Source organism: Convolutriloba macropyga, chromosome 5 (assembly GCF_964194025.1).
Source record: "Convolutriloba macropyga chromosome 5, txConMacr16.3, whole genome shotgun sequence".
Classification (NCBI taxonomy): Eukaryota; Metazoa; Xenacoelomorpha; order Acoela; family Convolutidae; genus Convolutriloba; species Convolutriloba macropyga.
The window spans coordinates 52,700,018-52,719,216 of record NC_134472.1 but is presented as its reverse complement, the minus strand read 5'-3'; the positions used below and the strand labels follow the sequence as shown (position 1 = coordinate 52,719,216).

The following is a 19,199-nucleotide window of genomic DNA, read 5'->3' as shown; positions in this document are numbered from 1 at the left end:
TCTGTTAATCTAAACATTATTTCTGCAGTGGTTTATGTTTTGACAGATGTCTATAGAGCTTAGAAATGTATTTTTCTAAGAATTTTGTGTTTTCGATACTGGTCATTAATTGTGGTTCTTTTTGTTAACTTTTCCCTCAAAGAAGCTTTACCTAGAAGGCTCAGTTAAAATCAAAAGCGACGAAAGCAAATCAGTTAGTCGCTTTCGTCAGTTTAAAGTTTTTAATGGTTTTTTTTTGTACTATAGATATAATGGCTTTACCACTACAACATGGCTACAATACCAACAACACAACTGAATTCCAGAGCAGTTGCAAGTTAATCTGTTTCTGTTTAAATTTCAAAGCTTGTGGTTTGTTGGAACTTTTGAAATTATTTTTTTCTAAAAAAAATCAGTTGATTTTTGAGCTTTGTCATTTTTATATTGTTTCTTCCAATTTCGTAGCTTGGTCTCTGTAACGACAGTTCGCATCCTTTTTCCAGTAAACCAATATTCTATCTTTGCTGTAGTTTTATTTTAAACCAATGACTTCTTGGCTTAAACCAATGATTTCTTGGCTTCGGAATTAATGCTTGCTAGTATTTGTCTTTGGGTGTGTTTTGTCCAGTACTCTCATTGCTGGCAAGTCTCATCGGCTCTCTAATCCAGCTGTTTTTCACTTAATTGTTTGCTGAAAGATATGAGCGTTTTTGAACCATTTCTTTCTCTTCCTCATTTGGTAGACTAATAAATCAAAACGTGGATGGGCGGGGTCGGAACGCCATGTGTGCACATTACCGAGCCTCCTTGTTTCAATTCCGGGATACAACGCTGCTTTGAGATTATTATTGTATACCAATGTATTGAATACAGTTGTCCATGCAACCACTAACCAGCTGGTTCTCAATTACGCATGCAATAAAAGCTTTTGAAAGAAAAATGATTTTGTTTCAGTGGCTAGAAAGCATCATAAATCTAAGGTACGTTTCACAATGAAGCAATTGCTATTCAACTAGCGATTTAATAAAAGATTTTTAGCTATGACATGCTTCAGCTATTGCATGAGTAAGACTGCCACGCGTGAAAACATAAATTATCAGAACTCGCATTTGCTCTGAAATTAGTCTTGATTTCAGACCACCATAACTTATATTCCTCCGGCAATAACTCTGGGTCAACTTCAGTTTACTAAGCAACAACCCAAAAAATCAGTAGTTTATTCTCACGTCTTTATTATTTGAACCATAGTACACAATCGTTCAGAAATTTTGTACTTTCCCACAATTTTTTTTAAAATTCCAATCTCATAACAGTCGAATTCGTTTGCAACGCTTTTGGTTATACTAGAATAAAAGTTTTTTAAAAATGCTAAAATTTTATAGGATAAAATCCGTTCACTATCCAGAGATTTTAAAAAAAAAAGTTGTGCGCAAAGCTGATAGTTTACGCGCAAAACTCGATGAAGGATGGACGAAAGAATTTTGCTTCTTTTTAAAAATGTCACACTTTAGTTCAGTCGTAATGCTTTTTTCCAGAATAGGTTCTAGAACAATTGAATTCGTGGTGTTGAGGCCTGTAAAATCAATAATAAAAGGCTCCAATGAAGACTTTAGGCGCACCAACAGTACCCCTCCTGACCCCAGGCAGCCAATATTTAAACGAGATTAAACATATTTTCTACATGTCAGAAATCAGCACGGCCTACCAGAATTTAGAAAATTCGAAATTACGTTTCAGAAACTAAAAATCTATTCTAAAGTTTTTGTTGTGTGAGTTACAATGCAAGTCAGTAATAATTATCTTATCACCTTTTATCAGATGTTACTTTGCATGGTTGAAACTTCAAAAGATTTTCTCAGTTCTGAAACAATAAAATAAAAAGTGTCTGTTCTGGACTATAAAAGTATACTGTCTTAAAAGATATTAAGGGATGAAAACTGTTCTGCTTTGAAGGATCTCACACGATAAGGATTTTTCATTATATGATCTTACTATTTTTACTCCCCTATTGAACTTCAGAATCATAATTTCTGTGATCATAAATTAACCCACCTATAGGGGCCTTGAGATAATTTGCACTTTGGTTAACCATCAGTTTATTTCAAGATATTGAATAATCACCCTTGATGGAAGTTTGAAGCCATTTCTGTCCTTATGCGAAATTTTTACCTGAACGTCTCGATTTTTCGTCATTAAAAAAGGGGAAAATGTTGAAAACTGAGGTCATTAAATTTCTGAGCAGCTCTCTTAGAGTTTTAGTTGCTTCTAGTTGTACAGTTAACCAAAGCTACTGAGTAAGGAGAATCTCTAGCGGTTAAAGGCTAATTTGAATCTTGTAGGTCCCCCACCCACTTTCCCAATTTCTACCCCAAATCCCTCTACCCCACCCAGTTGTCCTCCATAAGCTAACTACCAACAAAGCAAAATTCCCTCTTTTTTGTTTGCGGACAATTTGTCCGATGTTAGTCGGTTTATGTTCGGACTGATTAGAATGATTTCAGATCTTGCACCCAATAACAATTCCCCCGAGCTGGAGTTTTATGGTGTAAGAACTAGCAAAATTTCCCACGAGAGCAAAATTTTGATAAGACATCTTAAATACCTTGGAAGATTAAAAAAAATCCAGAATCATCGTGGTTTACGCGTCATGGGGTTTAGAATTTAATACCCACTACGATGTGGACCATAACAGAGTTGACCAGAATAATTTTTATCTGTTATTTGGAATCACTACATTCAACTGCAGACAACATTTGTATTTCTCCAGCACAGACAACGGAGGCGCACCTAATGGTTTTCAGTTCAACTGGGGCAGCAACTTTCCCCTCAGGTCAGCCAAGGGATACTTCTTTGAGGGAGGAACCCGATCTGTGGGATTCGTCTGGGGAGAAGTCTTCAAAAATCGGAAAGGTCAGGTGTCCATGGATCTGATGCATGTTACTGATTGGTTGCCGACGTTGTACGAAGCCGCGGGAGGGGACGTCGGCAAACTGGGTGACATTGATGGTTACAGTATGATGGATTTTCTGACAGGGAAGAGTAAAACATCGCCAAGAAGTGAAGTTTTGATCAATTTAAATCCCCTCTTCAATTCCAAAGCGATCAAAGTGGGGCAGTATAAGTACTTGTTGAATCCCTACGAGCGATGGACAGAAGAGTAAGAAACGCTTTTTAGCATTTCGGTTACTGATTTATTATCGATTTTTTGTTTCTTTTTGTATCTTACAAGCATTTTTAACCTTTTTGACTATATACTGAATTTAATTGTTTGAAAAATAGAAATAAATAAGAATGTGGAGGTCATTCAAAGTCTGGCATCCTTTTGTAATTTCTAGCCAAATCGATTGTTTAACAGCCAAAGATTCACAAGTCTCAACACCTTACGGCCACAGCACCTAATTTTTCTCTCAGGGGGTAAAATATCTTCAAAAAATATTTTGCAGCAAGAAAAAACTGGCATGTTACCGTTTTTATCAGAGCAAAGAATACTAAAAAATTATATTTTTTGAAAGCAAAGATAAGTTGGATTGTTTTTTGTTTCAACGACGGAGCCGACTGACCACTACCTGAGTACCGACTATATCAAATTATTTGGTGACCTCCAATTTGTTTAAAAAGTTTTTGCAAAAAGTTTTTTTTTGGTTAGCAAAAGCTTAGTAGTATAGAAAAATAAATGACATCAAAAACTCACCAAAATTTCTCTTCTCGCATGGTTTTGTTGCTATTTCTATAAAATAGCAACTGTTAGAAAAAAACATAGAGGCTATGTTATTGGAATTGAGGACATCAAAACATTTATCATGCTGATAGCTGCTTTTAATCCTGAGAATCTTCACATATCACTGCTCGAGTCTACCGCAGCTTGCCAAAAAAAATGATTATCAAAGTTGAAAAGGTAAGCTTTTTTGATAAATGCATTTTTTCCGGAATTTGACGGAAACTGAACATTTTTAATTTTTGTCTGCACAAATAGGCGATATGTTTTGGACACTGTTCAACAAGTGACTTAACCATTTCGGTGGGGGGGGGGGGGTGATCCAACCTAAAACTCGATGCCCTTTAAGTTTGCGCAGCAGTTAATAAACTGCATAGTTTCTAGCACTCCATGGTTGAACAAAAGTTTTGAGGTTGAATTGCTTAAGCATATAAAAAATTTAATGGTGCTAATCCCTTCAGCGGCCCGTTTTTAATTACTTCAGAAGTCAAGCGAAAAGTAGCTTATTGTTTAAGTTGTTAGATAGCAAAAGAAAAAGCAGCAAATTTATATTTGACAATTTTCACTGATAAATTAAACAAATAATTTGAACTACAAAAAATTGAATGACTAGGGGGAACGCGAAGGGATCTCAAACCAGCTTAAGGAACGCCTGTTAAGCACAAAAACCGACAGACCCGCATTATATCTGGTAACATCTTCAGTTTAATCGGATGATTTTTTGGTTGATCGGATCATGTCGGTCGAAAAAGCGTGCAGTTCGTATTTCCATTATGCCCACTGATATTTCAGCTATGACGGTTGGTTCAATGCACCTGGTGCTGATCCAGACAGTTTTGAGGTCATGTTTCCGGACACGACAAAGTCACAAATATGGTGTGGAGATGTGCCCACCAACATTAACCTCAAATGCCATTCCAACATTACAGGTGATGAATTATCAAAAATTGTGTGATTCATACGAGTTGATTAATAGATACTGATTTAAAAAATTTTGTTTCTGTGGATTTTTATTGATAATAAGTAGCGGAAAAAATCAGATATTAATTAATGAACTACAAACAAGTCATATAACCGCTTCTCCGAAGGTTTAGTTTAGAATATTCTCAGTGTAACAGAAACTTGAAATATGTATTGCAACAAACAATATGCAAGGACATAATTATTAGGCGCAACTTGAAATGCCCTATCAAGAAATTGACAATGGAAGTTTTCTTGAAAAGTTATCATAACATCTTAAAAATTTCTTAATAAGTTTAAATAAGAAAGAAGTCTGACATTTTTTGCGCAAAGTTTTTATTCTTGTTTTTTCAAAACCTGAAAATTGACAACTCTTTCTAGGGTCTTGACAATTGTTGCTTGTTTACTTTATCAAGATCACAATTTCTTGAATTTTTAGAAAAAGATCTAGCAGGCCCCTACATACCTTGAAGTTTCCTTGCCAAAATTTCTAAACAACTTTAAAAAAAATTAGTTTTTGTTATCTTCTTATAACGGATTTTCAAGTTTGAGTTCGAGAAGTAGGCGCATTTTTTGCAGTATATTGCTTAAAATACTTAAAATTTATATAATCTCGTAACCTCACGTCTCAAAGGTCAAATGGAAAAAGAGGAGTCCCAGAAAAAACCGTTTTATAAGAAAATAGCTAATGGTAAAAAACTGCATAAAACTATTGAACAATTGTGGATGAACCTAAACAGAGAAGCTGCAAGTTCTCAGCCTTTATTGATTCCTGTGATTGTGTCTATGTAAACAATTATTCTGCACTGAATACTGTCAGGGACACATAATTAATTTATGTCAAGTGCACTTCGAAGTACCTTTTTAAAAGAGTGCTTTAACCGGTATTCGATTAAATTCCACTAAAAATAAGCAAAAATTATTTGCAACAATTTGAAACGATTTTTCTTAATCGAGTGTCAGCTTTATAACATCCCTGTCTCCTTGCAAACATGCTAGTCATGCAAAGTAGTGCCAATTTGCTCTCTAATTTAAGTAAGATTCACAGGCGTTGTTTATAAATGTGTCCTGATTGACCTTTGTGAGGTGCATTTACGTTCACAATTTGAGAAGATTAAAGGTCCCAGCAAAAAAGTATAAGTGTAATTCACTCGGGTAAAACGTGAAATCCGTTTCCACATGTTTGCAATTATCATTAGAGTGAGAAGTGTTTAAAATGAAAAATGCTCACGAAATGCTGCAAACATAGTTCACAAACTTGTAAGCGTTGTACAGAGCCCCCTGTAGAACAATTTTTGAGCATTGTACAACAATGTTGTCAATTAGACTGCAATGATCCTATCCTCCTCTGAACACAATAAGTCTTCAGTTTAGAAGTCGTACCTTTTTGAAAATAAATGGAAGTTTTCTTTAGCCAAAACTTTTTATTGGTTATATTATTATGAATAATACATTCTTACTTTTTTCGAGAGCAAATGAATTTGCTTTTATCTTGTTTTCATTCGATTATCTTTGGTTTTACTACGCTCATACAAATCACTGCATATGTTGTTGTTGGCTTTAGGGGTTCTGATGAAATCATATCACAGAAACTGTTAATTTTGTTCGTGTTAAAATGAAATCTGTGCTGATTTTGTTGTTTTAAAATCTTTATCAGGCAGCAACAACTTTTATACCAATTTTCTTTTCATCATTGACTGAAATTCATCATTCATTTCGTATAGATAAAAAACCTCTTTTGTTCCAGCGGTAAATTACTGTATTTAAATAATAATAAGATAAAATTTTCAAATAAAAATTTGATGTGAAAAATGATACAATTAAAGAACATTGATAAAAAGTGAACTGTATCTCGGTATAATTGGATAAATTTCATCCCTAAGAGATAGTGGATACATATTCCTTTTGCAACAAATTTTGCTCTCTTAAATGAGGTTGTCGACAACAACTACGAAGTTTGTAAATTGGCATGCAATTAACGATTTAATCGTTTATCTCCAATTGCATGTCAATTAAGAGCTTTAACATGAAAAATATAAATGAATGTGAAAAGTACTTACGTTCAGCAGTGAGAGCGTTTCACAAAATTTTAATCTTTTCATTTTTTGGCCACCGGTCAACTTTACGATTTAAAAATTTAAGGTTACTAAAATGATTGATTATAATACAATTAATCTGTCGCACACTTCTTTGCGGAACGCGCTTCCGTCAAACATATTTTGCGGTGAAAAACAGTTTTCACTTTTAAACTTCTAGTTTAAAAGAGAAAAACACTGACTTGAATTTCTATATAGTGCACCGCCTTTTTGCTCGCAAAGTTCGAAAGTATGTTTCACACGCACAATGTGTAAACAGGGGAAAAATGAAATCTGGTAATAACAACGAGAAAATGTACTCCAAAATTTGGTTCCAGAAGACACCCGTAATGTTTCGAAGAGTAAATTATTTACATCCAGATTTCACTTTTCCTATGTTAATACATTAATGTATTAACACAGGAAAATTGAAATTTGGTTGAAAAAACGAGTAAATTGCTCACAATTTTGGTACCAGTAGACGCCCATATTGTTTTGCGCTGGTAAAGTTTGGTACCGGTAGACACCCGTAGTGGTTCGTGCTGGTAATGTGACCATGTCACGCAAATTTAAAAGTACCCCAAATTCGACAAGAACAATAATAATCGACACCACTTTCAGCGAGGAAAACAGTATTGACAACAAAAGCGTAAAAGAAAAACCCTAACAAGAAAACCCAGTCAAATTCATTAACAGACATTTCATACAATAAAAAAACAAAGAAAAGGACTAAAACTGCCCATGCTTACGTCTTTTCCGTCGCTTTTCTGAATTCAGGAACCGGAAACCCTGTTATCCTTTTTGTACAAATAGGTTTTTATACAAACATATGAGTTATCTAAAGATGAATCATTCTAATTTTCTGTGCTTTCATATAAAGGCGAAACGCAATATTTGAATTTTAAAATAAAAACGAAACGTTGAGGAATGTTTTTATTGATTGCAGGCCTGGACGAATGTATTTATGACATTGAGAGAGACCCATGCGAGTATTACAACTTAGTGGACAACCCAAAATACCAAGGAATCAAAAACATGTTGCTTGAGAGAATTAAATACTGGGAAACTCTGCAAGTAGAACCTCTGAATCCACCCCCCTATGATGAAGCAGGCAATCCAAAGAATTTCAACTATGTGTGGAAGCCGTGGACTTCGGACCCCACTATACCACCTAACTCATTCGAGTCTTCGATTCATGAACTCTGATCTGAATGAGATGTACACACATTGGCATAATTAAAGGCTCAAAATTCATTTATAAAAAAATTGTCTCTTTTGAAGCGCTTTTTCAATAACAGTCCGATTGCCGTTGAGTTTTGAGCTTGATGCCAATCGTTTTCAGTTTCATGTGAATCGACTGCAAGTGGATAGAATTAAATTCCAGAAAAGAGCCAGGTGGAGCAACAGTAAACATTTGCCAGTTAATTGCATTTTGAGCGTTTGTCTTCCTCAATGAGTATATAGGAGCAAAACATATTGATCTACTCTACGTTAACTGATATGTTGATGTCAGAAAAATTTTCCAGTTTGGATTTCACCAGTGAAAAAATTGAGTATTGAAGAAAGCAAACTTTCCACTAAGGTGGATCGGGCCGTCATAATCTAAATACCAAAAATTGCAAATTGCTTCCAAAAAATTGCTAATTGAGTACTCAAGTCAACACTCAGGATACTTTAAATCACTGAAATCCCACAATCCAAACTGAATAGCAAAAATGCTTTTCAACAAATGGTCTCTTTGTTCTAGCAAAACAAATATGCACAAAAAAATTGATGTGTTCAATTGTGCTTTTCCTCAAAACCAATAATTTGATATGCAACTGGTGTTTATTGAGAGTAGGTAACAAGTAGACCAGGACGAAAATCAAACTAAATATTTAAAAGATATGTCTAAATACATTTTTTAAAACATTTTATTTCAAAGTATTGAAAAACGTTAGCTATCAGTTCAAATCAATATATATGTTCCTTTTCGTCCATAGGAATTCGCTAAGACCTGCAATTATCCAAAATTTGTCAAACGACTGCAAGAATAAAGATAAAAAAATTTTAAACATCCAGTCAATTCGGCTAGAAGAGATTGTCGAAGCAGTTAAAAACATAATCTATTCACTGAAACACTGATGTGTTCAACTGTGCCTTGCTTTCAAGTGCCAAAAAGCTTTGACATGTCAATGAAGTCACAGTAGAATAAGACAGACCCCAAGGAGAAAAAAGTTAGTCAATCAGAAATCCTATGTGACCTGTCTTTGCTACAGGTTGACCAGAAGAAGAAAAGAAAGTTGCAAAGCTCAGTAATATATTATTTTTTTAAAAAATATGTATTATTAAAAGTCAAAATGACTATAAGGTTTCGAACAAAAAAGAAGAGGTTTTTTCGAACTTTAAGAAACAACAATTACGTCAAAGATAGCCTTGCTATTGCAGTTCATCTATTTGAAACAAATAATTATTTCAAATCTTATGGACAATTTAACGAAAAGTCTATGCTTCCAAAAAAAATGATGCATTGTGCCTAACTATCGAGTTAAATAAGCAAAAAACCTGTAAACGTTTATTTCAAGAAATTTTTCAAAGGACCCACATTTAAAACTAGCTCACGAAGATTGTTTCTGCAGTTTTTTGAATTGTTAATTCGGCAAACTCAAACAAAGTGGACTAAAGCAGCAAATTTTGTGTTATTTTTTATTATAAAAGCTTGAAATTTGTAAAATTTGGCATAAATTTTAGCCAACAATTTGGAGCAAACAGTTCAAAAACACTCTTCTTTCTTTAGGGAGAAAATATCGTTACCAATGTTAGCTTAAATTTTCAAAGCAAAACTGGCAAAATGATAGCACAAAAATTCGGAAAATGTGAAAAGAAAAAACAAAAATCGGTCAATCGTTCACAATTTTGAGCCTCAATCATTCTTTTGAAAAATTGAAATTCTTTGCTAACGCTGAGCGGCCTTTCAAAACGCAATTGTTCTAAAAAATGCGTACGAGGTTTTTTGGCAATTGGAAATCTTAATATATCAAAAATAAACTATGCGTTATTTTATCAAATCGGTTTATATTTACTGAGCCAATGTATTTTCATTCCTATTAAGGAAAAAACTTCACAGGAAAAACTCAAGACCATTACCATTTTAGTTATTATAATTAAGGAAAACCAAGTACCCAGAAAGACTATTCAAATATAAATGAGACGATGGCCACAAATAAACATTGACATGTTTACCACAAGTGAATTGTAAAAATATAATGAACGAACTTTCAATGGACCCCAAAAATTTACTTATGACAGTATCTCATGTTAATTTCAAAACGGCAATAGAAAAAGTGCGACGACCTGACACCGCATTGAGAATATTTGCAGATCAGCGTCACACAGTCACATCAGAAGATCTAGTTAGACATTAAGGCATGATCACAAATTGTATTATGAACTTCTCAATGAAACGTTATATTAAGAAAAAGAAGCACAAAAGCATTAGCAACTAAAAATGCAAAAATACAGCACTCAGAAAACGGTAAAAAGTCCAACTTTAGTCTCAAACAGAGGAAACGTGAGTGGTCAATTATATTTTTTACCCCAATTACAGAAATTTTAATATGAAGTTCAGAGTAAATCTTGAGAGTAGTTGTCCAATACTCCTCATTAAAGTTTTTAAAACAATCTATAAAGTATTGCGAATTGAAGCATTGCAAACTTTCATGTAATACATATCTAATATGTTTGTCGCCATAGTTTTGATCACAATTGAAAATTGATAAAAGAAAGACAGAATATTTTTAAAATCGGACTTCCATCTAGCTCACTAAAAATTTTTTGAAGCACACTAATCAAAATGAAAGAATAATTTTTGTTTAAAAGCCTAAAAACATATTGGAGAAAAATTTCGGAGAGCGGGAGTTTTTCACGACACAGCTGATGTGCTGTGAGCGTTCTTAGACAGTTATGCAGTTGAAACGTTAAGAAAGATCAAAACGCTCTTTTTAAAGTCCCAATAATTGTTAGAAATCTTAATACTGGAGAATATCTCTTTTCCAGTTTGTTGCAAAGTAAGTCCAATGACATTTTTTTTAAAAATTTATATAACTTTTACAAACCGTTACAATAACGCTATTACTTTTACAAGCCAATATATTTTCACCAGCTGCAATAACGCTAAAAGTGTCAATGTTTAACCCTTGAGTTTGTTTTCGGTTCTAAAAAAAGTTCATGATTCGAGTTAAACTATGCTTCAACTCGCGTTACAAAATATTCACTTATAAAATTATCTTTAGCGTTTCAAGTGTTTGCAATTTTCAAAGAGCTTCAAGAAGCTGCTTCTTCTCCAACTAGCTATGGGAACGACCAATCATCTCCCCTGGGTGGCAGATATTAAAATTGAGGTCCCTCGCAATAATAATGTCATTTATATTTTCCGACAACTTTAAGAGCTTCTTAGTTTAACCTTCCAATAATTTTGCATAGTCAATCTCTGTAGCCGTTATTCGTGTCTCAACGACAATGCTGCTTGCGTGAGCACTTCAAACGGCTGAAAACTAGAAAAAAATTTGCTGTCGGAAACAAATAGCAATCAATCAAAGCAGTTCCATCCTTATTTTAAAAACCCCAATTGTCTGGGCTCATTAGACCAAAGTGAAGATTGATTGTGTGGCTCTAAATGCAGCTATGTTGCTTTGTCAATTACTGAATTCTTTTGCGAGATGTACTGCTGATTTAGTTATCAACTTTAACCAACTCGGGTCCAATTTTTCCGCCCAAAATGATGTCAGAGCATTTTTTTGGAAAATGAGAGCAATGAGAGCATTTTTTTGGAAAATGCAGCTCAAAACTCTTACATCTTTTTGAGCTGAATTAGGCTTCCGATGGGGGTAAAATGGTGTATGAGTGAGGGGGTAATGGAGAAATAACCCCCGAACTCTTACACCATTTCACCCCATAAACAGACCAAAAATATGAAAGAGTGTGGGGTCAATTTGTCTTTTACCCCCTCACTCTTACACCCTTTTAACTCCGTTGGAAGCCTAATACATCCCAAGAAGTTTGTGATATCCCCAACTGTAGAGACACTCACGGGCGCCGCAATTCCACCTCAAGTTTGTATACTGGATTCGAGGTGTGAATCCAAGTTTTGGTTAATTCGTGTGATTATCTCTTTTAGATTTACTTAGCAATCGTGGCGGAAGAAGCAGCACAGCCCCCTGTTCCTGATACATATTACGAGCTGCGAGTAGTTCCTGGTTCCTTAATAACCGTAGCGGTATCAGATGTGCGGACAACTGTACTACCCGGGGCCAGGGTTTCCCATTATCCGCGAAGGTCCCGTTTGGAGCGCTTTGTGACTTTTTTAGCCAGTTTAAGATTCAGTGACTGCTCTGTCCGTGGAATAGGATTGTTCAGTTTGGGATGCATGATGAAACGGGAGATAGATTTATTGTGATCCCCATTATAGCGGCGTCCCGCGTCTACTTGTGCTTTCTGCATCACCTCTTCGATCAATATATCGCTCCGATCCTCCGTCACCCATCCATTTTCGTCCAAGTAATCTTCAACAGGGACGGTATCGGCATCTAAATAGTGGTGAAGAATGTTTTCATATGATAGATTAGATGATTTGGGTAGTGTACTTATATTACTTAGTGGTGTGTTTGTTTTTCTTCCAAAATGTGCTTGAAAAGGTGTTACGTTTGTTGTCTTTTGTTTACAAATACGTAATTGGTATATTATTGACTTTATTGCTTCTTTAATTGTGAATGTTTTATTTCTATTGTCTAATTTCATGCAGCTTAAGCGTCTTTTAATAGTTTGTATCAAACGCTCCACTAATCCTATAGCTCTATGATCGTTTGCAGGGGCAGTGAGTATGTTAATATTATGTTGTTTACAAAAATTTTTAACTTTATAACCTATTAGACAACGTGCTTGATCTAATCTAATATTTCGGGGAACACCGTGGATTTGAATGTAGTCTTCTAAAAATTTAAGAACATTTGGTCCATTAGCTTTGTCAAAGACTTCTACAGTGGGATATTTAGAAAAACGATCAATACATGCAAGGAAATAAATATCTTGACCTTTTTCATTTGTGATAGGTCCTCCAAAATCAATTTGTATTTCTTCATTAGGCTCTGTACATTGTAGTAAATGTTTCCATTTAGACGCCGGAACAACGGGCTTAAGAATGTTACCAATATCAGTACAAGGCTTGCACTGAGCCGCTTTGTTCAATATTTCTCGGTGCATATATGGCCAGAACGCGTATTGCCCGAGCGTTATCATGCCCCAACTTCCCGGATGTGTTAAGTGGAGGCTTTCGAAGACAACGTCCTGAATGGTGTGCGGAATTGCTACTCGTTCGTCCACGCAAACACAGCCCGAGCGGACATGTAGGTCTCTCCAGTAGGAGAACATGTAAGGATTCACTTCCTTACACCTTTGAGGATCGTTTTGAAGAATGCAGTCACGTATTTCCTTCAGGACTGCATCCTTACTGGTGAGAAGCGCCAAGAAGCCCTTCGTCAAAATTGGCGGTTCTGCTGACTGCGCCATGTGATATCCCCAACTGTAGAGACACTCTCTCGCGCCGCAATTCCACCTCAAGTTTGTATACTGGGTTCGAGGTGTGAATCCAAGCTTTGGTTAATTCGTGTGATTATCTCTTTTAGATTTACTTAGCAATCGTGGCGCGATTGCACATGAAATTATTGAGTACGGAATTCCTTGTCGAATCCACTTAGATTGTTTTATGGTAGGAAAACAGAGAAGATTGAGAACAACTGAATTCGATAATAAGATTCAAGAGAATGAATAAATAGTCAAAAGTGGGGGATGTGAACAATCTGAAATATTGACTTTTTAGTTGGCGGTAAATTACTTGTAGGTGAACTATGACTTATAACCTGACAAGAGCAAACATAAAATAATTTAGTACAATTTAATAAACATGGACTTAATATGGTACAACCGTACCACAAAGTTGTAAGAGTTTTGAGCTGCATTTTCCCGAAAACGATTCTCCCATTTCAGCCCTCACACCATTTTAGCCCCTCACTCTTACATCACTTTATCCCCCTGGGAAGCGCTAATCTTAGATTGTTTCAGCCCCCTTGTCTTGAACCCAAAACCTCTGTACCCTCAGCTGGCTCTCCTTAACTTCCAGACAATTAATACTTCTCTAACCCTTGACGGTCTCTCTCTCTCTCTCTCTCTCTCTCTCTATATATATATATATATATATATATATATATATATATATATATATGAATAATAATTGTTGGAATTGCCTCTCTCAATAAACTAAACCCTCACTCTCATATCAAATTAACCACCTTGTCAGCCCGACTCTTATAACATTTTACCCCCTCTGATCAAATGAACCCCTCACTCTTACGTCTTTTTACCCCCTCTGAACAAATTACCCCCACACTTTTCCATTATTTTAGCCCCTCTGAACATACTACCCCCACGCATTTACATCGAATTAGCCTCCCTGACAGCCCAAATCCTATATCATTTTACACTCTCAGAACAAATTACCCCCTCTGTCTTACAACTTTTCAACCTCCTTGGCAGCCCAACTCTTACATAATTTCAACCCCTCTGAACGAATTAACCCCTCACTTTTACATCATTTTACCCCCGCATAGAAACATTAGTCAGGGGGTAATTCCTCAAAAGTCCGCCCATTCCAGCCTATTACAGCCCAATTTTACATAGTAATTTTACTCAGGGGGGGGGGGGGTAATTCCTGAAAACTCCTCTCATTGCAACCCATTGCAGCCCTTTCCTACTTGGAAATTTTAGTCAGGGGATAATTCCTAAGAAGTCTTCCCTTTGCAGCCCACTCTTACATGGCAATTTTAGTCAGGGTGGTAATTCCTCAGAATTCCTCCCATTGCAGCCCAACTCTTACATCATTTTACCCCTTCAGACCAAATTACACCCTCACTCGTACATCAATTTTTCCCCATAGACAAATTACCCTCCACTCTTACAGCAAAATGGGAAGATTTCAGGGAGGACATTCGACCCGGGAATATTTTTAACCATATAACTTGTCAAATTAAATTTTTGTTTGCTTATTAGGTAACTCAGTTAAAAAATTTTTTTTCAGTGAAAGCCTATAATCAGCATTTGCTCAAAAACATAATTATACAATCTGAATACAAAGAGCCAATATAAAATAGTCCATTAAATACAGATACGATATATCATTATAATATAAATACTACTAGACGTTCCCAAAATAAGTCCCATTATCATTCTCAATGTTCTCCTCGAGTACTTGTTGAAATCTTTTCCCATACTTCGAAATCCAATCCAAGCATTCTTCTTCTCTAAATATGAAAACACTGCCATTTTCCTTGACCTGATCCAAACTTCGTTCACAGCTTTTCCAGCTCACGCGTTTATCCTCCCACCACATACAATTGTAAATCTGGAAGTCCGCTTCCAAATCAAGTCCTGGGAAAAACCGGTACTTCAGACAGGTACGAAGTGACCTCAGAGGCGCACTATAACCACTCTGCAGTAATTTCTCATTTTCAAGTTCCACCCTATTTTGTAGAATTTTGTACAACCAAAACAAATCAATTTTGTTACTTTTGGCCAATTCAAGCATTTCGCGAATAAAAATGTCGGTATAGGGTAGCGTTATGTTAAATTCACAACCATCTCTGCTTCGGTTTTCAAACTTTTCAAAAAAAGCCGCGTAAACTTCGTCAGGGTGAGAAACCCTAAAATTTCCGTAGTCATGGATGTTGGCAAAAAATAACTGATGTGTATTTTTAAAGTCGAACTCCAGCTCCGCACTCGTTCCGTTCTGCCTCACAAAAATTGTGTTTTGAAGGATTTCGTCATTTTCATCTCGGATTACAACCGCAAAGTGGGGTTCGAAATTCGCCTTTTCGTCAGAGTCATAAGTATATGTAAAGACAGCTTTGTTCGAGTCCGATGCGTAGTCGATGGTGATCTTCAAAATTGGGACTTGTTTTTCAAAAAGCCAAAATTTCATGAAGTCGGCTGCGTTTAAATTTGAGTACGGGCATTCTGTTAACTGGTTAAGAAAGTTTTCTTCGTCCAACGATTGGAACTCGAACTTGTTCATTATAAATCCAAGGCAAGGCATCAAATTATCGTCCAATGCGGCGTTTAAAAGTGAAATGGTGTTCCTCACTTTGTCAAAGAAACTACCAGGTTGTCTCATTGCATAAAATCCTGGAAAATTCAACCCGGTGGCAGCTTTGGCTTGTGTCACGTTTTGATGAATTGTGACACCTGACACCCTTCGCTTTTTGGAGAGGTCCGAATACTTAACGATTTGCTCAAATTTAGTTAACTGCTTGCTAATGGTTTCTTCGATGAAAGTCGTAAAACCTAAACATATATCGAACCTATTTTGCAAAAAAAATATTTCTGGATTTACGTCACCCTAATGTAGAAAACTTATGAAAAGACCCAAAAAGTCTAGTTGGGGGAGTACTTATATATTGTCTAAATTTACAGGGTCGAACTTCTAAAAATCACGGGCAGCTATATCCCTTTGATGGGTCGAGCAAAAGTCCATTCATGGGTGTACCAAAAATATTTTCATAGTAAATTTTAGGAAATCACAAGTCTTTTCACAGCAGTTTGAGTGAAACGTGGTCTGTTCATACCAATTTATGGTCGATCATAAAAGGTCTTTTCACAAGTCGAGGTCTAAACTCGGGGAAGGATGTGATAGCATACCTTCGTTGAGCCAAAAGTCGGACCACCATTCATTGGTTACAATTCCACCTGTCCATTGATGTATAACTTCATGGGTGAGAACTTGATACAGACGTAGACAATTTAGTGAAATACGCCAGTAACCACAATCACTCGCGAACGTTGATTTCACTAAACAATCGAGCCCCTTTCCTCATTTTAGAATAAATTTTTAGTCAGAATTGTGTTTCTTGAACAAAAATAGTTAAAACAAATTACTTCATACTTAATTGTTCCAACCATTAATGGGGGTAAGAAAAATTATAACAGCGCTACTTTTTTGTGGAGCTAAATTTTACCAAAAGATATTTTTTGGGAATAGACACTCAAGTTGCATCATAGAAGGGATCTTGAAAAACAGATTTTTTTCAGAGTTATTATTTTCCGACGAAACATTGAAGATCAAACTTTTATTTTTTTCTACAATTTCGTCCTTATATCGCTTCCTATGTACATTTTGTGAACAAAAAAAAACGAGATATTTTTATTACACTGAAGCAATTTATATACAAAAAAAGTACAGAAAAATTTGTGAAAATTTTGCGAAAGTTTGTTCTAACCAAAAGTTTTTTGCGCCAAAAACATAAAAAATTTTGTACAACTGTTTCGATTTCAAGTGAACTTTGCTTACAATTTAAATGCTTCCGAATAAATGATGTCTAAGCTTGTTGCAGATAATGGAAAAGTGCTCAATAAACAACTAATTTTTTTTAATAGAAGTTGAAACTAATTTTGTTTTCACAAAAATTTGTCGCCTTGCTCCTTCTGAACTTCTTTGCATATTTGCTAAATTATAAATGTTAATCTTCATTTTTTCTTTTGGATTGAAACATAGATCAAATTATATAATTGACAGCAAACTATAATTGGAGATATATTAATATATTTACTGGTTTTGGCGGGTATTTTTGTAATCATAAAACGTTATTTTCAATGTTTTAAGATAGTAATCTTATCGTCTTGCTCAGAATTTATCATGATTTTGCTATGAGCATCACGGGAATGAAAATCAAGAATGCACAGACTATTTTCATAACAAAAGTATCTATGGGACTTATGCTGCACATCATGAGTAGCAATATGCTCTTTTGATGGACTGATACAGTACTGGGCTGACGATATACAATTGGAATACAATGTTTCAGCACTGACACGCAGACCAACAACCTATACAAGCAGACCGTCAACAATCTATACAGCCTTTTGTGTAAAATAGCGTAAAGTAAGATTTGATAAGCAAAACTTCATTAACATTAACATAGGGGGCGAGGGTAAGTTTAGTTTATCAATTTATTTACATTGTTCATCATTTGAGAGATTGAAACAGTTTCTATAAGTTTTGGAAGAGTTTTCAGATGAAAAAACTGATTAACGAATGTTGTCAGATCATTATTTTGACGCCCGTAACTGCATCTCGCGGTATCTTTAAAAATTATTGAACTACTTTGGGGGCTATTAATCTTGAAACTGATTTGGTAACAAGTCAACCTATGGAAATGAAAAAAAAGGCTGTTCAAAACTTTTACTTAACAGTACAATCATATTGAAATTAACACCGGTAAAGTTTTAGGAAAGCTTTCAAAAGACCCGTTCAAGGTAACCCCGAAGAACTAGTCAATCTGGGCCGTGTTTCTAAACCTTGGAAAAAAATTTGCATTCAGTTTTTCCCTTTATTCCCAATAATTTTTCTCAAACTTTAACATGTTGTTGAAATTGCAAAAAATAAGGCCTAGCAATGTCAACCAAATTCAAAAATTCAGGTCAGTTTTAAAAATCGACAGCTCAGCAGCCAGTTGAACGTTAAATTTGAAAACCTATTCAACATAAGTCTGTTAAATAAACAATTTTTTTCATATATATGCATGTACATATATATATATATATATATATATATATATATATATATATATATATATATGAACACACACACACATATATGAACACACACTGACACAAACACACACTTACACACACACGCACGCTCACACGCGCACACACACATACACGCGCGCACGCACAAACCAAACACATATACGCACACTCTCACACACACAGCCACACTTACACATACACGAACATATATGAACACACACACACACAGACGCACACACACACACACACACTCAATCAATCAAACACTCACAAACCACCCGCACGCCCACGCACATACACACAACCAGACGCTCTCCATCTCTCTCACTCATACACATAAACACATATGCAAACACACACACACACACACACACACACACACATAGTTACACACAGACTCACACACACATATATACACGCTTATATGAACGCAAACGCACAACCACCCGCACACACACACATACACACACACACACACAGAGAGAGAATTACTATATATATATATATATATATATATATATGTGTATATATATATATATGTATATATATATATATATATATATATATATATATATACATATATATATGTATATATATATACATATATATATATATATATATACATATATATAAATATATATATATATATATATAAATATATATATATATATATATATATATATATATATATATATATAATTTTATTATATATATATATATACGTATGTAAATATATATATATATATATATATATATATGTTACATATATATATATATATATATATATATATATATATATATGTTACATATATATATATATATACAAATAATATATATAAATATATATACTTCTTTAT

At 34.9% G+C, this 19,199-nt stretch overlaps 3 protein-coding genes across 4 annotated transcripts in view; 2 read left to right on the top strand and 1 right to left on the bottom strand.

Moving 5' to 3' along the window:
• Positions 1 to 7,995, top strand: part of LOC142339461 (arylsulfatase B-like) — a 66,902-nt gene extending 58,907 nt beyond the window's left edge. For both annotated transcript variants that reach the window (XM_075389502.1, XM_075389500.1), the window contains exons 6-8: positions 2,747 to 3,136; positions 4,487 to 4,623; positions 7,676 to 7,995. In XM_075389502.1, the coding sequence (XP_075245617.1) occupies positions 2,747 to 3,136; positions 4,487 to 4,623; positions 7,676 to 7,935 (787 nt within the window). In that variant the 3' untranslated portion in view covers positions 7,936 to 7,995. The remainder of the gene's footprint in view (positions 1 to 2,746; positions 3,137 to 4,486; positions 4,624 to 7,675) is intronic.
• Positions 1 to 19,199, top strand: part of LOC142339460 (uncharacterized) — a 105,949-nt gene that overhangs the window by 14,466 nt on the left and 72,284 nt on the right. The window lies entirely within an intron of this gene.
• The window catches only part of LOC142340414 (uncharacterized), a 6,314-nt gene continuing 2,011 nt past the window's right edge, over positions 14,897 to 19,199 (bottom strand). Inside the window, exons 2-3 of the mRNA XM_075390991.1 lie at positions 16,453 to 16,604; positions 14,897 to 16,098 (exon numbers count right to left, since the gene is read on the bottom strand). Of these exons, the coding sequence (XP_075247106.1) occupies positions 14,954 to 16,098; positions 16,453 to 16,604 (1,297 nt within the window). The 3' untranslated portion in view covers positions 14,897 to 14,953. The remainder of the gene's footprint in view (positions 16,099 to 16,452; positions 16,605 to 19,199) is intronic.